The 23,751-nt window shown below is 49.1% G+C and overlaps 1 protein-coding gene across 1 annotated transcript; it reads left to right on the top strand.

Annotated features, from left to right (window-relative positions):
* The first annotated feature begins 18,290 nt into the window (after positions 1-18,290).
* Positions 18,291-22,645, top strand: LOC146763694 (uncharacterized). Its single transcript, XM_085567255.1, has 5 exons — positions 18,291-19,260; positions 19,403-19,584; positions 19,732-21,039; positions 21,382-21,498; positions 21,874-22,645. The coding sequence occupies exons 1-3, from the start codon at positions 18,291-18,293 to the stop codon at positions 19,924-19,926; spliced, it is 1,347 nt and encodes a 448-aa protein (XP_085423381.1). The 3' UTR covers positions 19,927-21,039; positions 21,382-21,498; positions 21,874-22,645.
* Positions 22,646-23,751: the final 1,106 nt, after the last annotated feature.

The raw sequence follows: 23,751 nt of genomic DNA, 5'->3' as shown, positions 1-23,751 counted from the left end.
GCCTTCTGGGAAGTTTGCAAACTGAGGCTGTTCTTTTACAACAAACTCTAGACAAGTCTGAAACCACAATAACAACCCAAAGCCCAGCAGCTGCTAAAGAGGGCAAAGCATTCATGCTTAAAGACACTGAAGGGATTCAAACCTTCTCCCTCAAATCAACAGGTGTGAGGTTTATCAAGCTCATGATACAAATCCAAGATGAAGTGGCAATGAGAATAATACTGTCACACCAAAGCTTCTGCTCTTCTGGGCCTGAAGATCTGGTTCTCTTTGGAATGACAAAAACTCATTCCACATGGGAATAAACACTTCAAACCATCCTGAGATAAATATTTACAAGCAATAAATCTTTACCAGGTTAAAATTCAGTATAAGAAGAGACAACAACAAATGCCAGGGATGCATCCCAGGCCAGATGCACCTGACTGGTGGGCAGGACATGTTAGAAGAGAAAACTACAGATGCCTTTCAACATTTTGAGAGGTTCCGGAGAAGCAGTAGCTTGGACTACTGGCCTCTGCCCAGTGACATTAGCTAGCAAGAGCCCTAGCACAGGCCTCACTGCACTGCTCCCCTGCAGGGCCAGGCTTGCCCTCAGCCTTCCACAGAGCATCCCTGGCTGCATCCAGTGCGAGCCAGAGCCCTGCCTGCTCCAAAGGCCACAGCTGCCCCACAGCCCCAGAGCTGCAGGGACCTGACTGCCCTTGCCAACATCACTGCTCTGAGACAAGCTGGGCGCAATTTCCAGTGTTTTATACCACACACACACACACACACACACAGTTCTCCCTCCCCTCCTGCACTGCAAATGCAATGAGGGGATGCAGCACCACTGCTGCAGCTGAGCCTGTGCAACTGCACTGCAGGAAGGGAGGGCCTATGCGGGCCTAACCCACCTCGGTGTTCATCTCAGCACTTCTTCCCACCTGGCCCATCTCCTCCTTTAGCTTTCTATCCCTCTAGTTCACATTTACTATTAAATAATGTCTGTAGTAGTGACTCTGGAATAGAGTCTTTCTTGCACCTTAATTCATGCAGAGGCTTCCCTTAATCATCAAATCTTTACTCCATCATTATCCACACTGGAGTTAGGAAAAGCTGCACACTGATACCTTCATTGAGATCCAAGGGACACTACTGCTTCAGCCTCCCAAATTCTCTTCACATCTTTTTTCACATGGTAGTCTTCAGCACATGATTGCTGTCATTGTAGAACTTCTTAAACCCAAAAGCTGCAGGGGAAATGGAGACGACATTAGGAGACAGGTAAGAAGTAGAATGGGATGTCAAAGCCAGCAGCCAGGAAGAAGAGCGGCCACCAGGTGCTGGCTGGAGGTAACTGAGCTACTGCTCAATCCTCTGCTTCTTGCTCATCACAGGTCTGGTCAAGACAGAACCCCGTTTCTACAACAATAACAAAAAAACCCAGATCAGGTTTTGCTCCATTCTAAAAAAGCAGGATTTGTGAACTAGCAATGGTTGAAAACACATGTTTTTCTTTAAAATAAAAATAGCTGTCGAATATTGGAAGACCTCCAGGTAAATATCTGCTCTATTGCATTCCTAGTTTCTCATCTTAGGACTTAGCAAGTCCTTCTCCAGGTCTACTGTTAAAAGGCTTTGGGAGGTAGCTCCCACTCCCTTCAGCATCTCCAGCAAAGCCTCCCCCAAAGGGGATGTCCTGTAAGTTTTATCTAGGTCCCAATTTCTGCTTGCACACACCAGGAAAATACTCAGCTTTTGCTGTCAAACTCCCACATGAGTTAATGAAGAGGCACCTGGCTGTTATAGAGTTTTATGTGTTAAAAATGAGATTAGTGCTTCGCTATTAGAATACAGGAGTGCAGGGTGTGATGACTGGTTGTGAATTCTCATCAGGATGAACAAAGACAGCAGCCACATGTCAGGAAACTCTTGTGCTTTTAGGTACAGTTGTCTAAGGTCCAGCAGGCTACCTGCTGCGCAGACTCAAAAGCTGTTGGCGAACAAACCCTTAAATTTGCACAAGAGAGTTTCACAAGTGCTTACCAATAAGCCCTCACTGCTGCTCAGTGCCCTTCAATCATCTCTCAGCTCCTCCCAAGGACCTTCTCAAAGCTGCTGACTCACAAGCCACAGCACATGGCCACAAGCTCCCCACACCCACTGCAAACTTCTGAACTGAGCATGGAGTAGAACAGGACAGCCGTGTGTGCCCAGGCAGAGTGAGGGAGGAGCGAAACAGAGACAGAGGAGGGACTGAGGGAATATGACCATTCTGTAGATCCTGTGTTGGTGCAGCCACGTGGATAGTGCAGGGCTGGAGTCAGCAATGAGGGTGACAGAGAGACAGAGGGACAAGAGGGCGAGAGGGCCCCATCTGCCCAGCCCTGGGGCAGCCTCTTATGTACAGGAGATTTTTCCTGCAGAGCCAGCCTTTTGAGGCCTCCTCCAGGGAATGAGTTGAGGTGGGGACTGAGCTCAAGTCTTCAGGCAGAGGAGAAATTTGGCTCAGGACAGTGCTGCTCCACCCCTGCAGGATCCTCTCTTCTCACCACAGCATTTCTGTCACAGCACTTGGAATGTCTGAGGCAAAACATGCTTAGGCCTGCTCCTGCACATTCACATCACAGCTTTTATACCACCAGCAAGTCTGCTGAAACTTTACACAGAGTACAGAATATTAAAAATGCACAAAATACCTGAGCAGGTCTTGCTGGAGCGTTTCTCTCCGAAGGCCCTGGAGATGTTGCTTGGCTGCTGCTGGTGGGGCTCTGAGATGGAGCTGTTTTTCTGTAAGGATGGTCCAATATTTCAAGTTACAAGGCCTAAATATCAACTGTCATAGTCCTTTCCTTGCAGAGCTTCAGTGCCAGGACTCAAGGAAACAGCATGAAGCTGAGTTGAAGGAGCTTTAGGCAGGATATCAGGAAAACATGCGTGCCCCAGAGGGTGCTTGAGCACTGCAGCAGGCTCCCCAGGCCAGTGGTCACTGCAGCAAGGCTTCAGGAAGTGTTTGGACAGCACTCTTGGGCACCTGGTGTGATTCTGTGCAGGGCCAGGATCCTGGCAGGTCCCTGCTACCTCAGCATATTCTAAGAACCTAGGCTTCATTTCCCAGGGCTTTCTTCTAAAAAGGCTCTTTTCCTTCCCCAATAGACTGAACTTACCTAGAAAGTATTAACTTCAACTTCGCTCTATCGTTTTTACTGTAGCCAGGCCAATCAGTCTGAAGGGTTTGAAACAGATGTTCCTTCAGACTGAAGGAATTATCCTTTGCATTCAGGTCAGCAACCTACAAGCACACATTTCAGAAAAGAAATGTTCATTACATCCATGTGCAAACTACAGAAATCTAAAAGGGCTACTTCAGTTGGGATGGCAAAACATGGCTCTCATGGTATTGTGAATGTCCTCAGGGTGAAAAATCCCTGCCACTGCCCTGGGCAAACACAGCAACAAACGTCACAGCTTCAAGGAATCAGTTCCTTAAAGTCACTGTAGGATCAACTAAAAGTGTGTCCATGTTGAATTTGAGTCCTTTGACTAGGTTCCAAAATGCTTTTTCCTAGCTAAAGTGGAAATATTCCTATCTGATATAATAATGCTTGCATTATTCAGGAAAATGCTATGCAGATGGGGAATATTTAAAAAGGAAGGAAGGAAGGAAGGATCTCCTGCATCTTTCAATGGGTGTGCATTTTATGAAAGCCTATGAGAAAGAAATCCCAGTGGAACTTTACTCGAAGGACTATTGGCAAAGTCTCTAATTTCAACTGGTGAGGAAGTAGTAAATTATGAATAGTAGAATAGCATGATGGAAGAAGCACTGGCACAAGTTCCACCATCTCACCTCCTGAAGGATTTTTCCAAGGGAATCCTTGTCCTTTTGCCGGACTCCATCTCTCTGCAGCTGAGCAAGTAACTCTGGCTCCTTGTAATCCCTCAGAGCAAATAAATGAATCACCCTGTCCCTGTAGGGCCGGCTGTAAACAGCAGTGCAACCGCTCCAGTCAATGTCTGCAAGTCTCACAGTCATCATCCTCCTCTTCTCAGGCACAGGAGCTGAATTGCTTTGTTGGGCTCCTCTGACCTCTGCTTTTTCTCCTAAAGTGAGGGAAAACCAGAAACAAATAGTTCAAATGGGAGGTTTGGAGAAGGAAAGGAAGTTGATTCAAAAGGATGTACCAAGACTTTTGAGCCTCTGTTCAGTATTTACAGATCTGCAAGAATCTACACAGTGAAGCATTAAACAGAAACAGTCATTAAAAGCTGGTAAAGGAGTGATACTGAATGGGAAGTTTTTATGAAAAATTAAGCTTATCTTACAACCCAGGACATTATCCACCCCTTATTCTATTTCCATCTGCACACCATGAAATCTTACACCCAGTTCTCACTTAAGACCAAGTTTCCCTGTGGTACACACCGGGTCTCCCCATCTTTCTATACTATGTATAGAAGCCTCTGCCCTGGGTTTTACTCTGCATGGTATATTTTTTCCTTGAAAGATTGATAATTTGACATTGAATCAGAGTTTGTCAGTGAAAATAAAAGGGAAAGATCTAATTTACATGGGCTAATCAACAGGTCCAATTAATTTAAACATGGTTTTGAGATGATGATGGGTCTTCAGTGAATAGGTTTTCATTTGGGAAGGGTAGAAGGATATGACCTCAAGGCTGCAGGACAATCCATTTGTTACTAGTTAGAAATTCCTGTTATTACCTTCCCATGCATAGTTTTTAACCTTTCTGTAATCTCAAATGACCTGAGTTCTGTGATTATTGCATCTGAACTCTTAGCTGCAAAAAACCCAACATTAAAAGCCATGGTCATATTTTGATTCCGAAATAAGAAAACATGCAAATTGGTATTTCAGTCATAGCAGTGGCAGACTTTTGGGTTTAATCCAATTCCTGCTCTATTCAGAAACCTGCCATTGGCTTCAAGAGGAGCCTTCTGCTAAGAAGAAGGTTCTCTTTTGCTTTAATGACTTTGTCTCCATTTAAATGTACCTAAGAGTTTATCTCTAACACCTCTCTCCCAGCACCTCCGAGCCGCGGTGTGGCACAGCGCTTGCTGTGTGCCAGAGAGCACAAAGCAGGCTGGCCTGCCGGCCCTGAATATTTCTGCAGAGCACTCTGCAGCTCCCAGCTTTGCTGTGGCTCAGTGCAGAGCTGCAGGATCGCAGGCGCTGCCTCCCAGAGCTGTGTGAGGCACTGGCTCCTGCAGCCGTGAGCTGACAAGCTGTCCCTGCCTCCCGCTGGCCTCGGGTCCCCTGGCACAAGTGCCGTGCCCGAAGGACGCTGCCCTGTGCTCCAGCCTGCCGAGCAGCCCGGCTCCCTGCCCCGGTGCCCAGGGTGCTGCACACACTGCTGACCTTTGCCAGGAGTCGCAGGGCAGCGGCACAAGAGTGGGAATGCTGAGCCAGGCCAGCGGGCCTCGGCTGCCCTTGGCCTTTCTCTCCTCGGGCAGACTCCAGAGGGCCAATGCCTCCAGGCTGGGCTGTGCCCAGCAGGGCTCCGCTTGCCCTCGGGAGCAGCCGGCTGCGCTTGGGCTCTGAGAGCGGAGGATGCGCCCGCTGCCAGCAAGAGGCACGCAGGGCCGGGCTGTGCCTCCTGCAGCTACCAGGGCCTCCTTGCAGCCTGGCCCTGCCGAGGCTCAGGCTGCTCCGGGCTCTGCCAGGGCTCTGCTGCGGCTCCACGCCGGGCAGGGCCGGGCCCGCTCTCAGCTCACACTCGCTGACAGCTCTGCACCGCCGGAGACCTTTCAGAGCACCTCTCTGATCTTTCTGCTTTCTCCGCTGAGCGAGGCTCTCCTCCAGCCAAAGACATTGCCCTTCACGATACAAATCCAAGTGGCAGGCACAAAAATGCTCTCGAGTCACAGCTGAAGGCCTGCATCTGCACAGGATATTTTGGCTGCACCACTTGCCCTTTGCTTTTTCCTGCAAATGCCATTGCCCTTTCTGCCTCAACTAGAAATACTACAGCTGGCCAAAAGCTGCCTAGTTGGCCATATTCCCAAGACAGTGTGGTCTGGAAAGGATGAATGAAGAAGAGCCTTCCCCTACTTAAAAACCATACAAAAGAAGCCATAAGTGTGACTTAACACCCATAAAAACCAGCTGGTAATTCAGAAGGAAATGTTGACTTTTCTGAAGGGGTCAGAAAGAGGACAGTCTTCCAAGTGAGTTTATTTTTCAGAAACTTTATTTAATGAAAATCCTTGTTTACAATCTTATTCTACAAAACTCTTCAACAATACTACTCTACCAATCCTACGCCACAATCATATTCTACAATCCTATTCTACAAAACTCTTCAACAATCCTACTCTACAGTCCTATTACACAAAACTCTTCAACAATCCTACTCTACAATCCTCCCCTACAATCCTATTCTATAAAACCTTATCAACAATCCTCCTCCTATAATCCTCCAATCCTCAAAATTCCTTGTGGTGATGACATCTTGACTTGGTTGTTACATTCTTCTCTGCTGCATCCTCTTGAGGACAGTGATGAGTGGTGCCAGGATGGACACTGGCCTGGCTGATGTTACCAATGCATGCTGTCCAAAGGAAAAAAAAAACAACAAAGAACAGTGAACCATGACCTTCCAAGCTCAGTGCCTCACATACTCCATCAGGATTCCTCTAGTTCCTAGAAAGACCCAGAAAGGAAAACAATGGGACCATCTGCTCCTCAATTGTCATGTGCAGGACCTTGCCATCACAGGCAAACCCAGCCCAGAATCCCACTTATCCATTTATTCTGGTTTCTCCATCTTGCTGGGGTTTTTGCCCTGCCAGTGCTCTAGAAATGGTGCTTTCTGTCCCTGGAGTTTCTTCCTTTCAAGAAGTTCCAATGACTCCCATAGGTCCCTGTCTTGTGCTAATTTCCACAGGCACACAGAGCAGTGTCTGCCTTTCCATGCCCTGCCCCTCCTGTGCTGCATGGCACCTTCCTTCCCAGCAGGGCCAGCCGAGTGGTGCTGGGTCCTGCAGTTCCCTCTCTGCCACACAACCTGGCAGTCAGTCTGGGCCAGTTCTCCTCTGCCTGAGTGTGCCAGGCAGCAGACGGGGCTGGGACAAATCCCTCTCAGCTGTCCCTGTTTGTGTGCCAGAAACCTCTAAGGGTGGAGTGGGGGGCACAAGCCAGGGCCCCTCAGAGGTTCACAGTGAGCCCCTCACAGCCCCTCCTGCCCACAGCCAAATCTCTCCAGAGCACAGGAGAAATGTCAAGTATGGCTGAAGGCCAAAATGGCAGGTTACTGAACTATGGGCTACTTGCTACTTCTACATGCCACTTCATTGTGCTACTTGCTGCTCAACTTCCTTCTACTTCCTATAAGCTACTTCTCTTTTGTGGTTCCCCTACTGATGCAACCAAAGCTACAGCAGATGCTGCTGTGCTGCAGGGACATTTTTAGAAGGGGACCTTGGTGGAAATGGTGCCAGGAAATGGCAATGGGATTTTGTCCAATGGCACACAGGACATGGGACAGGAGAGAAAGACAGCAGGATCAGGGAGTATTTGCACCTTACTGAGACAGGAGTTTCATTCCAGTAAGGAACTTCCTGATCCATGTCCACTTTGGGGCCCTAGGGTTGACCTGTCAGCACTTCAGGCGGCATCCACCCACAAGTGCCGGCCACTGAGCTCCATCTACTCTGCTCAGGGGTGAGCTGAGCAAAGAGGCCAAAATCAGCTGAGGAGAATAAAAAAATTCTGTGCAATTAGGAAACCAATCAAAAGAATTCCACATTCTAAATGAAACAAACCAGTTTTTTACACTGTCCCCAGCAGTGGATTTGATTCCCTGGAAGCTTTAGGTTGTAGCTCCCTCCCTCTGGAAGGGATACACACACAATAATGCCCGTGTGGACTGCTTGTTCCTTGTGACAGCTCTGTGTGCATTGCAACTCTGCCCTCAGCTCACAGTAGGTGCGGCGGCTCCCTGCCACGACCTCGGGCAGGTGGGATGAGCCGGCTGGCACTGCCCGTGTGAGGCCGGGTGGCCACCACGAGAGAGGCACCCCAGGGGAACGGCATCTGCCAGCCTGGTGGTGCTGAGTGCTGCGGCGTGGGTTACGCAGCTTTGGTAGTTCCACACGCTGAGAGGAGGTGAAGGGATGAGAGAAGGACACTTGTATGCCAGCCCAAAGAGTCTTTATTTTCCCCAGGCGGGGCAAGAACAAAGGTGCTCTCTGAGTGGGTGCAGGAACAAATGCCAAAGAAATCAAAGATTACAGCAACTCAAATAGGGGCTGGGTGGACATGGGTGCAAATCTGTCTCGCCCAATGGAGGTAAACCAGAGAGGGATGAAACCAATTACAGCAACCTATGATAACATAGCACGGTTAGGCACCAAGTCAGGGGACAAATAGAAAAACTGACCTGGGGTGATTGATACAGAACTTTCTTGAAGAAACTCAGGATGGTTGCAGGATTCACAACCAAAAGAGTATGAACAAACTCTGATTGATGCAACCAAAAAAGGAGAAAGCAGGGAGAGGTGAGAAGATTGACAGATAACTGGGGACCCAAGTGGTGGGAACTTTTGGGCCAAACAACTTGGATCAAACCAACCATGAGGGGACAAACCGGGGAACATAAATGATAACTAACATTAATAAAACCAACTGACTAAATCAAACCACACTGCAACAAGTAGGGGTCCCTGCACTGCCACCAGCACCACTTTGCAGGAACTGGCAGTTACTCAAAAGCAGCCCCATGGACCACATGCCTGGAATGCTGGGCCAGATTGAGAATATACTGACCCAGCTTCAAAGAGGTGTTGGTTATGAGAAGGATGTACCAGCTTTTGACATCCCTGTGGATTACTTAGCTTGAGTGAAGGATATCCAGTCCTCACAGGAACTGAGAGAGAAAACACTAACAGGAGGGTGTCACATTACTCTTCTGGAGCAAACAGTATTTTGCATTTGCCCTATTGTCCTTTTCAGTTGAGGACTGTCAGAAATGAGTCTCTTATTCCTTTGCTGTTAGTTTCAAATCCTGCCACCAGCAGGATTGCTTTACAGGCAAGGAATGGGGTGCAGGCAGCCTCCAGGCAAACGCTTCGAGAAGCAAGGTGGGGAACAGTAAATACAAATGCAAGAAACAGAGCCAGGATACAACAGCAGGAAGTAAGAGTACAAGAACAGAGCACAGTGAGTGCAGGCACCCTGCCACGCAATTCACTTGAAATGCTCTTGCTTCCTCATAGCATTCCAGCAATACAGAAAAAAAGTCCAGCACATGGAATCGCTCCTGTTCTGAAGCCCTGTTTCCCAGACAATCCTACCCAAGTCCTCGGAAGCACAGATGGGATCCCTAAGGTCCAGACTGGCAGCTGCAATGTCATCTTCAGATCTGTGAGTTTCATTAGTCACAGCTCTCCGAGTGCCTCTGTCCATGTACTCCATCAGCAGCCAGAACTCCTTGCCCACAAGGTGGCTGAAAGGAGGCAGTAAGGGCATGGAGATGAATGTGCAATACTACGTTGCTGTTTGGAAAAGACAGTGGTTGATTCTTGTTTCCAGGTTCCTTTTTAACAAGGACAGAAAGGGGGAATTACTTTATTTTGGCACCTACTAGTTTTGTATCCATGTTCACTACTTTGCTCAAAGGCATAGGCTAAGCATTCCTAAAATAGTTTTACACATTTAAATCATTCCCACAAAATTATTTGCATTAGAATAGAGGTCTCTTTCAAAGTAATTTTGGGAACATCCCATGCTTCAGATTATCCTTTGATGGTCAAGAGCCCCCTAAAACCAATTTCTTCCCCTTAACGACATTGCAGCTATCTTCTCAGCAGGCCCACTCTAAATCTCAAGACTAAGATACCCACTTGCACACATCAATCATTTGTATGAGGAAATACAGGACCCAGAGCTGTCTGTTAAAGCATAAGGAATTCTCAATTGCTTACTTTCAAACATTTTCCCAACATTTTCCACTCACTCTTTCCGGCAGACATTCCCTCCCTGTTCCATACCCCTTGCAGAGCCCTGCACGACTATCCATGGGCAGCAGGGAAGGGGGCAGTCACACAGGAGACACTGCGCCCACTGGGCTGGGCAGCAGCCAAAACCCCCTTGAGTCACAGCTGCAGGTCTGTATCTGCACAGGATGCTCTGGCTGCCGCATTCCTCATGGATTTTGGCTGGAAATGCAATTGCACTTTCTGCCTCAGGTAGAAGTACCACAGCTGTGCAAACAACAGCCAGTGGCTGTATTCCAAAGGCACTGCAGTGTGGAGGGAGTGATGCCTTAAAGACTGAGAAATGAAACAACACACTTTCCAGGCAATTTAAGTATAGCAGGTAAGATCAAATCTGGTCTTTAACTGGAAGCCTCCAGGAACAGATACAGAAAAATGCCCACCCCCCATAGGGCCAGTCAATGTGGTTTTACAAGTTTGGGAAGTTAGCATACTTGACAAGAATTCCCAATTAGAAGCCAAGTAAAGGGGAAATTCCCCCACTTTGTTTCCACCTCTTCTGGGGCCCCTCTTTCTTTGTGACTAGCTGTACTAGCTGTTCTGGCTACAGGTAGTTTATGGGAAAGTGTAGTGAAGTGCAGTTCTCAATGTCTTGAAAACCTGTTTGAACTTTGGTTCCCCAAGGAGGCAAGATAGGATAGGAGCCAATGGAAGGTGTTTTGTCTTTCTGCCTATCAGGGGAGGAAAAGTACTGAAGTTACCTAGGAACTAGATAGCTATACAACAATAGTCTACAGAGCCATGAATATCTATGAAGAAAATATAAAAGCAAAAATAATTTTGGCATCAGAAGGAGACCCTTCCCCAATTCCTAACCGTGCCAAAACCACCACAAATGGGACTTTCCATCTTGTAAAAACAATGGATAATTCCAAAAGTTAATGTTGAGCTTATTCACAGGGTGACAAGGAAGGGAACCTTCCAATGGAGTTGAGGTTTGAAAGAGTTTTTATTCTGAGTCCCACTCAGGGCTTGAACTGGAGCGAGCCATCCTGAAATGGTCATCACCACCTCCTGAACTCCTCCATTGCTTCACTGCAATGATCAGAGTTGCCCATCTGGAGAGAGGCTTGACTGCCTTCAAATACTGATACAGCCCAAAGGGAAAGCAACAACAGCAACAGAACCATTGCTTTGCAAACTCAGTGCCTCACAGGACCAAGAGAGATTCCCTGGTTTCCAGAAATACACAGAAACAGGACTGACAGGACCTTCTGCACTTCTGCCTTCATGTACAGGACCTTGCTGTCGCAGGCCAGTATGGCCCATAATCCCACTAATCTGTTCATCAAGGTATCTTCAGCATGACTTGAGTTTCCCAAATCTTCTACAAAGCAGAAGGGAACCAGACAGGTACCTTTGCTAACGTTAATGAAGGATTTCATGAAAGCAGGTGAATGAGAGCATTGCATGATAAAACTTCACATTCAAAAGTACACGAGTGTAGTTAGAATAAAACATATGAAACTAGGGAAACATCAGGACAGGATAAAAATAAACTACTTGACAGGAAGTGATGTATGAAAAAAAACCCCAACATTTCCGATGCATGGGCATGTATTTATAAGCTAAAACAGAAAAAGAACAGCAGAAATAATGAGGAATGAAGATTTTTAAATTGCACTGGGCAGAAGAGACACATGGGCAACCACTGTAAATACATCTGAGAGATTCAGCTTGGAGGTTTATTAGAGTGGAATATATTCACTGAAGATCTCTGGTGCACAAGTGCAAAGAATGAGGAAAAAAGGAGAAAAGTTTAATTTCTGAAAGTTCTTTAGACTCCTGGAAGTATTGTCTAGAGAACTAAAAATCTAAAGCCTCAGAGAACCTGAACCTAAAACATTCCCAGATACATTGATAAGGCATGATGTGCACATCTCTGCTGTTTTCAGAGTCAATGAAACTGACAATGAATGTCTGGAGATTAGGAATGGAAACCCAGATTTTATCTCCATTACGTTAAGAACACCTTAATAAGGCACTTTAGGAGCTGAGCACTAACATTCTCACCCTGCTCTATTGACTTTACATTTGAATACAGGCTGGTAGGAGAAGAGGCTGGCTTTAATTTCTCCCCAAGTTGCCTGTTGCACTTTCAGGTTAGGAGTACATCTAAAATTCAGCTAATCACTCTCTTTGATTCATGAATAGTGGAATCACTACTGAACAGACTTACAGAGACAACCTTTTTCTCTTTGTACCTTCCTAAGTGGTGCCCTAACTAACAGGAGATTTGGGTAAATCACACAGAAAATCACCAAAATTGCTGAAATTAACACTCAATTCCATTACAAAATCTTCTGAGAAAACGCTTGACAGGATCACTAAACAAACTGAAACTGGGAAGAGAAACATGCATTTTAGCACTGATCAAGACAAAATAAAAATAAATCCTGTAAAAATTCCAAGTGAAAGATAAGGAGAAAGACCAGAAACAGAGGAAGAAACAGGCTCTGTCAGATGACCTCTGGAAGGTAACTTTGTGCCCCAGCACCGTTAGAGAATGCTCCCTGCCATTGGTGCAAGCAGCTGGAGATATAAATACTGATTGATTTGGGGGCCACAGTCTTGGTAGTGCAGAGGTGGTTCAATAACGTGACATGTTGGAGTACCCTCAGAGTAACTGGGATGCCTGAAAGGAGTGAACAGCTCACCACAGCTTGGCCTGCTCAGCTGCTTTTTCCTTCTCACCCTCCTGGGGAGGCTCTGAGATCTTCTCTTCCCTGATGGAAGTGCAGCTGCTGCCAAGGGAAAGGTCCCCATACTGACTCAGTGTTCCCTTTTCTTGCCAGCTGTGCCTTCTGCCGTCCCTGTCCAGGAGAGCTGCTCTGCACGGGAGGAAGAGACCGAAGGAGAGCCTGGGAGCATCGGCAGCTGCAGTCCCTCCTGATCTAGTTCTCTTTATGGATTTGTAGAGTTACACTTTGATAGTTACAAGTATAGGGATATTGACATACGTAGACTGATATTTGTATGGGTGTCTATGTATGTATATTGTTATATTGATGTATGTATTTTGATCTGTTTACATCTGTAGTTATATTTACATACTTGTACAATTGTGTAGCTGTGTAGTTCTATTGCTGGGGTTGTATGGATTGTTTTATTGGCCCATTGATATTTGTATATTTATAGATAGGTTTCTTATGTGTGTATTATATATGTCATACATGTAATGAAATCCATAGTACATATTTACATCTGTATATTCTTATGTATTTACTTCTATTGAAAAATATATGGAGTTGCATAGTTCTAAAACTCTGTTAATTTAGTTCTGCATCTGAGAGTCTTTTGAGAGGGACATTGATATTTCTGTATTCGTACATGGGCCATATACTTGTAGTAATATGTAAAAAATTAAATTGTCCAACTTCAATTCATATTTGTGTATATTGAGTTGTAGGCAGTTGCAAAAAATTCATTTTTTAACTGAAGCTGATATTTGTGTATATTTACAAAGCATGATTCTCACAATAGATTAGATTTTTAACTTAAATTTATATTTGCATGTTTATACATCGGCGGCACAAGTGTAGCAATTTAAAACAAATTTCATTTTTAAACTTAAGGGGTTTTTGCGTATTTGTACATTACTAGTGTGGGTGTAACTATCTGCAATAAATGCAATGGTTCAGCTGAAAGAAGTATAGGTTTGTGCTACCCAAAGCCATGAGCAGATGCAAATGCTGGAGGATTTTGTCCATGAAAATCTCCAGCCATGTCCAGCACATGCCTCACTTGCACTCAGGCTGGGCAAGGGAAGTACAGATTTGGGATGGCAGCAGAGCCACGCGCTGGCTCAGAACTCGCTGCAAAGGCCTGCTGAGAACACTTTGGGAATCCACTGAGAGTAGAACTCCAAGCAGGAGCCACCCGGGAAGGACAAATCCACCCCCATCCCAGGGACAGCTCTTTAGGCAGCGTGCCAAGTGTCCCTCTGAAGCTCGTCCTGGAGACCAGGAGCCAACAGGGATCCTGAGCCAGCTCTGCTGCCTTTGGCAGCACTTTGGCAAATGAGTTGCAGCAAGGGGGAGGCGACAGTGACTGTGACTGCTGCAGGCTGGGGATGAAGGAAGGGCCACGGACTCAAGTGCTGAATGCCCCATGCGGTAGCGCGCAGCTGCGAAAAAGGTGAAAGGCTTTGTGAGTCTGAAGTTAGAAAGTTTTCTTTCTGTAATCCCTGGAGCTTTCACCCCTCCTTGAGTTATTCCCATTGGATTTGACCCGTAATGTATTCAGGCTGGAGACTGTCCCTATTGGCTTCACCTTTTTACCTACACCCCCTATGAAAACTGTAACCAGAAACCTGCCCGGTGTCACTTGTCCCTTCGGGGTTCAAGCAATACAACTTTCTGCGAACTGCATACAGGTGTCCTCTCTTTGTCTCTTTGTCTCGGGTCCTAGTAGCGCTCTCAGAGCAGCACTGCCCGCGTCACAGCGAACTCACTGCTACCTGGAAATCTCGGCAGAGACCCAGGGGCAGCGGCGTGCGCTGCTTGCCACCGGCCACCCACGGGCGGCTGCCAGCCGGCGCCTGGGGGCCCGGGGCCCGTGTGGAAAACGAGCAACAGCCCCAAAATCCAGGAGGCTGGAGAACTGGGAAGCAACGAGTTCTGACAAGCACTGAAATGATGGAAGCGAAGGAACTCCCAGGGAAATGAATACTATAATAAGTAGTACCAGAATACACAAATGCAGTAACACTAGGAGATGGTCGATATGACCCACAGGCAGCAGCTTAGAAAAAGATCAAGAGGCTATTTTATATATTCTATTTATTATACTATCTATACTAAAATATAAAATATGTAGTATATAGATGAGAAATTACATCTATGACATATATGATAAATTCATATGTAAATTCATATGTATTGTGTGATACATAATATATATAAATATTGTGTATCACATAATATTATATTATATATGTATCACATATCACATAATATTATAAATATATTTTAATATATTTTGATAAATATTTTCATTTAATATAGATTTGATATATTGCTCCAGCTTGGAAGAGTGAAGATGTTCTGCTGTCCAAAGCCTTCTGCCCACACAGCAGTCAGCCCTGTATCTGTGCATGCACACCCACCCACTGTCCTTGCTCTTCTCAGCATCTCGGGGCTGCTGTTTGCACAGAATTGGGATGAATTTAACTCGACAGACCCACAAGTGGGGTGTCCAGCTTGCCATGAACACTCATGTGGCAGGGTACAACTCAGAGCTCTCAAATCACATTATCACAGGTCCTTTCATTACCGCTGGGCACTGAGGAACTCCTAAAAGCACCAAAGACACAGAAAAGAAGTGGAAAAACTTGGCATCATGCTACTGCTGGAATCCTACTGGAGGGCACAAATCAGAGCTCTCAAATCACATTATCACAGGTCCTTTCATTCCTGCTGGGCACTGAGGAACTCCTAAAAGCACCAAAGACACAGAAAAGAGGTGGAAAAACTTGGCATCATGCTACTGCTGGTATCCTCTGTTGAGTTTCTTAAGGTCGTAGATATCCAAAACCAAGGAAAATTGCTCAGCAGCAATAGCCCAATTGGGAATGATTTTCTTGACTTGGCAATACTGGGGTGTTAACAGTGGACTCTGTCCTTGGTTCAAATCACCAGCTCTCACCTGCAGACAAAAGCACCATCACCAGCAGAAGCTACATCAGTCAATTTTCTCAAAAAGCTGTGTTGAATTTGTGAGAGGAAAGGAAAACATGTCAGAGCCTGTGGATTAATGACAAGACTCTGAGCAACATTTCCAAAGCAAAGGGCAGCAGCTTCTCTCTGGGACACTCCTTGTGCCCCAAGGCAGCCGGGCTGCCCTGGCTGCCCAGGGCCCTGCGCTCCGTGGGCTCTGCAGAGCTGCACAGCGGGGAGGCAGCTTCGGGCACCTCAGCCCCTGGGCAGGAGTGGCTTCTTGCTCTGGACAGCTCCCTGTGGGCAAGTGCAGGGTGCTGGCCTTCTGCTCTTGGCCCTAGCCCGGCCTTGCAGGGCTAATCCTCTTCCCTGTCCCAAATGTCCCAAAGACAGACTTGTTTGTTTCCAGCTCTGCACAGCACTGATTGCACCACAAAATACTGAAGGACTGAGGGCTGAACAACAGGCCCTGACTGAAGCCTCAACAACAGGACCTGAGCCAAATCTGATCATCTGATCTTTCCAGCCAAGCGTTCTATGTATCTGCTCCTTAAGCAAGTGTTGCTATGAAAAGGATCGATGCATCCATTCATTGGTGAAACACGGCTTCACCTTCTGGCATTAGGAAACCAAATAAGGCCAATCTGGCCTTGGTTCCTCCTTGAGCCCTGGACAGGCTTGGGGAGAAAACTAAAAGTGAATGAAATCAGATGTCCCCTCAGCAGGAGCTCTGTCACACTGCTTGTCCAGCACTTTCAAAGCTGGGCTACTCTCACAGTGCAGTCGGAAGCCTCTTGGCCGGCAAAGGTGGAGGCACTGTGGGATTTCCCAGTTCCCAGCCGTGGCTTTCCAGGGCTTGGCTGGAACAGCTTCCCCCAGCTGATGTGCAGCTCTGGATGAAGGGGAAAGGATTGGGGTATCTGGTGATGTATCTTTCTTAATCACTAGAGGCAACCCTTTGTAATAATGCGGAGGTGCATTGCTTAGCTTATCCTTTTATTCCTTTTTGCACTTTTGCATTACAGTAAATGACACTATTCCTTCAGCTGGTGTCTGTGTCTGCATCTCTGATCCTCCCCACCATCAAAACAAACACACAGCCAGTTTAGCACAAGACTGGCCTCCCTGCCAGCCTATCTCTTGGAAAATACCTGGATGGCCCCTGATGGCCACCTCAACAAATGAAATTCCCACTGTGCAACTTTCTTTTCTGCAGGCAGGTGAGAAAAGGAGCCACTCCCACCTCTGGACACCTCCAGAAACCAACTACTTTCAGCAGTCACAACCCTGAAACGTCAACCTCCTTCTTTAACCTGCCACTGGGAGCTCCCACCAAGAGGTCTTTGTCCAAGGATAGCCACAGAAGTGCTTGAGGATGGAGCAGTTTGAAACACAACTCCTTCAGAGTTTAAACCCCCCTTTATCAAATGAACACACACCAACCTGTCCCAAAGGGAAAGCAGGCAGGAAGGAGAAGCTCCTCTCCCACAACAGCAAACTCTCTGTGCTTCCTTCTGTTCCAGCTGGAGAGTGGAGGCCATGGGCTGTTCCTCAGTTTGGGAAGGAACCCTAGGAATTGGCCTGATCTGGGACGACAGCAAAGGGAAGTTCCCCAAAAAGTAGGAAAAGATTCTCTGGAAGCAACAAATTATGACAACATTTCTGCAGAAAATTAAAAAAAAAACTAAAATTAAGCATTTCAAAAAGTACACAGACTAAAATTTGTGCCCCAACACGACAACCACAAAGTCTCTGTGGTGTGTCAGGAAGCTCGGGAATGAACCTGCAAGGCTTGGATAGGCATCGTTGGTGTGCCAGAGCACAAGCAGCTCCCCAACAAGACTTGAAGACTAAAGGACAAAGCTTCCCCCTCCAGCTCTCCACAAGCAGCTCTAGGGAGTCTCTCTCCATTGCAAGACCTCCTTTGTCAGTCTACAGCGACAAGAGTTGGCTGCAGGAGACATTTGCATTGGAACTCTCCCCCGATGGGGGGAAGAAAAAGAGGCGATTCCTGAGGAAAGAAAACTGCAATGTGGTTTGGGAAGACATAAGCACGAGTTTGCTACAACTCTAGGCCAAAAATCCCTTGCATAAAGCAACATCCATCCATGGGGCTGCACTACAGCTTTGAAGACAATGCAGACAAAATTTCTGGCCCTTCTTGCTGCTGTTGCTGACTCCACCAGTGATATGCCAATTCTGCCAAAGACAGGCAGACACGGTGAGACAAAACCAGCTAGTCTGCTGAAAAGGAGGCCAAAGGAATGTTTTCCAATCCCCCCTTTTCATCCTTTCCCCAGCCAGGACAGAGCAATGTCCTCTCTCTTTGTAGCCGATGGTGACCCAGGCGCGGGATGCAGCGTGGGGACAGAGCCCGCCGCCGCTCCCAGCGCCCTCGCCAGGGGCTTCCCCTGCCCTGCCCAGCCGTGCCGTGCCGTGCCGAGCCGAGCCCGGCCAGCCCCGGAGCCGCCCCGCCCGCGCTGTGCCCGCGGCCCCGGCTCTGCCGCGCTCGTCCCCGCCGAGCCCGGCCCGCGCCGGGGGCCCGAGCGCAGCGCCCCCCTCAGGCCGCGCGCCGCCGGCGCAGCCGCGGCCGTTGCGCTGCGGCCGTTGCGGCGGCACTCGGCGATCGGTGCCATGGCGGAGCTGCCGCTGCCCGCCGGGCTCTGCGCCAGCACCTTCCCCGCCAAGCTGTGGCGCCTGGCGAACAGCCCCCGCGTCCGCTCCGTGCGCTGGGACAGCCGGGCCCAGGGGCTGCTCATCGACCGCTCCCTCTTCGAGCGGGAGCTGCTCAGCCCGGGCGACGCCCAGGGGCCGGCCCCGGGCACCTTCAGAGCCACGCGGTTCCGCAGCTTCGTGCGCCAGCTCCACCGCTACGGCTTCCGCAGCGTGCCGGGCCGGGCTGGCTCAGCCGCGCCGGGCGATGCCGGCGCCTGGCTCCACTACAGCAACCCCTGCTTCCGCCGCGACCGCCCCGACCTCCTGCTCCGCATCCGGCGCCGGAGCGCGGCCACCAGGCAGCGGCCGGCGGCGGGGCGGGAGGGCCGCCGGCGCCCGCCCTGCGGCTCCCAGCAGCTCCCCGGGGCGCGGCCGCTGCCGGACGGGCGGGGCGGGCGCGCTCGCTTCCAGCCGCTGCCCACGGAGCGGCCGCCGCTGCCGCCCGGGCGCCCGCCCAGCGGCTTCCTCCTGCTGCACCGGGAGCGGACGCTGCCGGACGGGCGGGAGCTGCGCAGCCCCCGGCCCGGCCGCTTCCAGCAGCCGCCCGGGGAGCGGCCGCTGCTCGCCCGGCGCCCGCCCTGCGGCTTCCACCTGCTGCACCGGGACCGGCCGGTGCCGGCCCGGCGGGAGGGGCCGAGCCGCTTCCAGGAGCTCTATGGGCAGCGGCCGCCGCCCGCCGAGCAGGAGGTGCTCCGGATCGCGCCCTGCGACTTGCTCGGTTTCTGCGGGGAGCCGCTGCTGCCGCTCGGGGAGGCGCGGCCCCGCAGCCGCTTCCAGGACCTGTACGGAGAGCAGCTGCCTCCGGTCGACCGGGAGCTGCTCAGGATGCAGCCGGGCAGCTTCCAGCCTCTCCACAGGGAGCAGCAGCCCCCAGCCTCCGTCCCACGAGGTAGGAAAAGAGCTGTAGCTCTTTGCTTTCCCAAAAGGTCATGAAAAGTGACTGAACTATTTTTCCACAAGGCTCTGTCATTCTTGCCCCAAAATCGTCAAGCCTATCGAGAAGCTTGACCAATGTGTTTGGATTCTTGCAGCTGCCTCGGGCACTTCAGCCCCCAGTGCTCCACCTGGCAGTGCTGCAGCATCAACAGCCTCCAGCTCAGCACAGAAGGCACCTGGGGAAGAACAATTGCCACCAGTGGATCTGGGCTTTGCCATAGAGCAAATGATTCGGGAGATCAGGAGGTCCGTGTCTGAAAGGCCTCCCTCTGCTCAGGTAATCCCATTGGAGAGGAATGGAAGATGCTGGGCTGACAGATTTTGAACATTGTTACATGGAGAAGTGGAGTAATTGTACCTTGATGTGATTCCAACAAAATACTGAATGATCTCTAATTTTCTTTTTTTCTACTGTTCTTTCAAGGCGAGTATTAATGTTGCTCCTGAGTCTTCAGGAGGGGAGCCTGTGCAGAGAGCTGCAGCAGAAGAAACTCCATCTGGCACCGAGAGCTGCGGGAACAGTTCTCCAGAGCCCGAGGAGCCTGGTAAGGACAGAGCCCCCATTGGTTTAGAGAGGTGTGAGACGGCTGCTCTGAGCCTGCCTCTGGCAGGAAGGTGAGATGAGAAGAGTTGAGTTCTTGTCTGCAGGGTTGGTGCTTCCCGGTGCCTTTAGTTCAAACCCTGCACAGGCACAACGTGCCTGAGCCCTGCCCTCCACGCTTCTGCAGAGGCTCTGACAGAGTCCTCTGCTGTGGCAGGGGAGCAGGGAATAAACCTGACCTTGTGGGAGTTGTGTCACCAAGCTGGGTGTCCCAGTTTGGTTCATAACTCAGCCCCCAGCAGCCTTCAGCCATTTCAGTGAGGGCTGTGGTGTCTCTGTCACTGGCACTGTCTCTGTTTCAAGCTCTCGTGGGTGCCATTTGCACTGTGAGTGCTGAAACTTCATCAGGATACTTAAATACTTTATGCTGTGCAGTTTTGAACACTTGGAAGGATCCCTGTTTTTTAAAGAGCAGGCTTCAAATTGCCAAGTGAGAGTCTGCCTTTCAGGCCATCTTTTAAAGGCCCTCATGGACGGACAATTGGTGCTCAGGGGATACTTGGGCAAAGGCCAATATTGACTCCGTGTTTCCTTTGCTTCCCAGATCCAGTGTGATTGACTTCCCCAGGAGGTTTGCCCTGTGTGGCTGGAAGAGACAGAGGGAGAGCCTGTGACCATCGGGCAGGTAGAATTCCTCTGTCTCTCGTAATATTAATAGATGTGTATAGTTATGTAGTTGTATGTATAGGTTTATATAGTTATATTTATCCAGGTAGAAGGTTAGAGGTCTGTATAGTTAATTTATTTTTAATTTTAGGTGTATATATTTATATTTTTTGATGTGCAGTTATAGTTATAGATGTCCATAGTTGCACTTATACATGTGTATAATTGCATTTATAGATGCAATATAATTACATGTATAGAAAGGCATCTTTATTTTGATATATGGGACTTTAGTTACATAGATTGGTATCTGTATAGGTATAGGCCTCTTTGTAACTTCCTCCCCTGCTCTGCTTCCTCCCTAACCTCTTGCTTTTCCCCTGTGCCCCCCGTGTCCCCTCTCCCTGTGCTGGTCCGAGCTGGGGCCGGGCCGGGCGGAGCAGCAGTTCCAGCCCGGGTGTCCCTGGAGCGCTGGGAGCTGCCGCTGGCCCCAGGCACTGTCCCCTGAGGAGCTGCTGAAGGACGGTGAGAGCGAGGGGCCGAGGGCCGGTGGCGCTGAAGGGACGGTGACCCTGAGGTGCTGCTGGGGCTGAGGGTGTGGGGCAGCCGGGGGCCATGGTGGCACTGAGGGGACAGGGAAGTGGCACAGGCCGAGGGCGTGGCGGGTCGAGGGGGACGGGAAGGGTCAGAAGGGCCTGAGGGGGCGAGAGGACTGTGAGGGCTGAAGAAACTGAAGGGGGCTGGGGCTTTGCCCGGAGCATGGCAGGGCTGAGGGGATGGCGGGGCCGGCAGGGAGCACAGAGGGCTCCGGGACTGCAGCTCTGCCGGGCCTTGGAAGCAATTCCAGAGCCTCCGCTTTTGCCACAGCCGCACTGAAGAGCTCGAGGACGGCCGGAGGCTGACGGGAGCCAGCAGGGAGAAGCTGCCGGCCAGCAGCAGGAGCAGGACCGGGGAGCTGCTGCTGCCAGCCTGGAGAGAGCCCGGGTGAGGCCACAGCCCGGGGAGGCAGGGTGGGGCTGAGGGCGGCGGGGCTGAGGCCGCGGGCACTGCCCGGCGGGGCAGGAGCGGGCCCTGCCCGCTCTGGGGCTGCTCAGCGCAGCTGCCCCGGCCGGCACAGGGGCTGTCCTGGGGCAAGGCAGCTGTGCCGGCAGGGCCCGGGAGCTGTGCCGGCTGTGCCGGGCTGCCGGGGCTGCGGGACAGGCCCGCCGCGGCTGCGCTCACCACGGCCTGGCCCGCTCGGCTGCTTTTTCCTTCTGGCCCTCCTGGGGAGGCTCTGAGATCTCCTCCTCCCCGATGGAAGTGCAGCTGCTGCCAAGGGAAAGGTCCCTGTACTGACTCAGTGTTCCCTTTGCTTGCCAGCTGTGCCTTCTGCCGTCCCTGTCCAGCAGAGCTGCTCTGCACAGGAGGAAGAGACCGAGGGAGAAGCTTTGGAGATGGGGCAGCTGGGGAGTTCAGTTTAGAGCTATACAGACTTGCACATAGACAGGAATTATTATTAAATATGTACATATATGGGTTGCTATTTGTATAGGAATATTTTTATATGTCCTTACATTTATGGATGTATGCTAGGTATATATGCACATATATGTTTGTATTTACATATATGTTTATATATGTATCTAAGTATATATGTATTTTGTATCTGGTTTTAGTTCTCTAGGTTTAGAGCTGTATAGGTGTCAATTTGTATTGATGCAGTTATAGGTTATATATATGTGTGAATATATGTATATATTTAATTATATTTAAATATGTATGGCGGGTATTGTATATTTAAATATGTATGGAGAGTATTGTATAACTCTATTGATTGAATTCTTAGTGTAGGGCTATTTAGAGAAGGAATGGATATTTTTGTATTTCTGTATGGGCTGTATATTTGTAGTAATAAGTAATAAATTAAGTTGTTAGTGAAACACTTAATTGATTTTTGTGTATAGTAAGTTGTTGTAGAAGTTGGCAATAAATGAAATTTTTGTTATCTGAAGTTGGTATTTGTATACTTTTACCTAGACTGGTTGTAATAATCTAATAAATTCTTGGTTTTAACGTTAATTGAGATTTGTATATTTCTGTATTGTCAGTGCAGATGTAGCAATTTGTTATAAATGACGTTTTCCAACTGAAATTGATTCTCGTGCATTTGTCAATCAGCAGTGCAGCTGTAGCAATCTGCAGGAAATGCCATTTGTCATCTGCACCGGGTGTTTTGTGATTTGTGCTGCCCAAAGCCATGAGCAGATGGAAATGCTGGAGGATTTTGGCCATGAAAATCTCTGGCCATGCCCAGGACTTGCACTCAGGCTAGGCAAGGGAAGCACAGATTTGGGATGGCAGCAGAGCCACACGTTGGCTCAGAACTCGCTGCAAAGGCCTGCTGAGGAAACTCCAGGACTCCACTGAGAGTAGAACTCCAAGCAGGAGCCACCCTGGCAACAGAAATCATTCACAATGAAAAAAGAGAGCAAATGTGGCAAAGCAGACGTGGGGATACTCTGTGAGTCTGATAAAAAGCTCTCAATCACCGCTGCCTAGGCACATCTGCAAAAATACTTTGTTAAAAACTGAGCACCTCCCTTGAAATACAGATTTCACTTTCCCCTTTACTTACCTTGCTCTGTGAGTGGAGACACTCTCTCCTTTTCACTGAGAATGTTTGCCCTTCAGCACCTGACATGAAATCAAAGGTTCTGTACTGCCACTTGGCACCATACCTGAAAACAGCCCTGCCCTCGTGACAGTGTTTGCAAAGTCTTCCCTCCTCCTGTCCCCACATCTCACAAACGGAACCATCCCCTTCCTGTGCAAACTGTGCCTGAGGTGAGTGAGGGCTCCAGGAGCTCAGGAGGGTGCAAGAGCCCTGCAGGTGGAAGGTTTTGCAAAGCTTCCTGAGCATCAGTAAACTCTGGCTTTGCCAATCTTCCCCTGGAATATTGTGCTACTCAAGGATGATCTTGGAGGACACGCCCTCCAGCTCACTCAAGTAAAGTTTGTTTTCTTCAAGACTTGAATAGAGGAAAATGAAAATTCTAATTGTAAGTGTGAAATTTGGGCTTTGGTGCAGCTGGGTTTGCTCCATTATTTGCAGTGGAAAGTAGGGTAAAAGCTTTAAATTCCCAGCAGAAGCTGACTACCAGCCCACACAGACCTGAACGAGGCCCAGGTGTGTTTGCTGCACGCTGGTCCAAGGGAAAATCTGGAACCGAGTCCCCTTTTATTGCAGCTGGAGCCCGT

This window comes from Lonchura striata, chromosome Z (assembly GCF_050655825.1).
Source record: "Lonchura striata isolate lonStrDom1 chromosome Z, ASM5065582v1, whole genome shotgun sequence".
Taxonomy (NCBI): Eukaryota; Metazoa; Chordata; class Aves; order Passeriformes; family Estrildidae; genus Lonchura; species Lonchura striata.
Note: the sequence above shows the minus strand (reverse complement) of the source record. Positions and strands in the feature narration are given on the sequence as shown.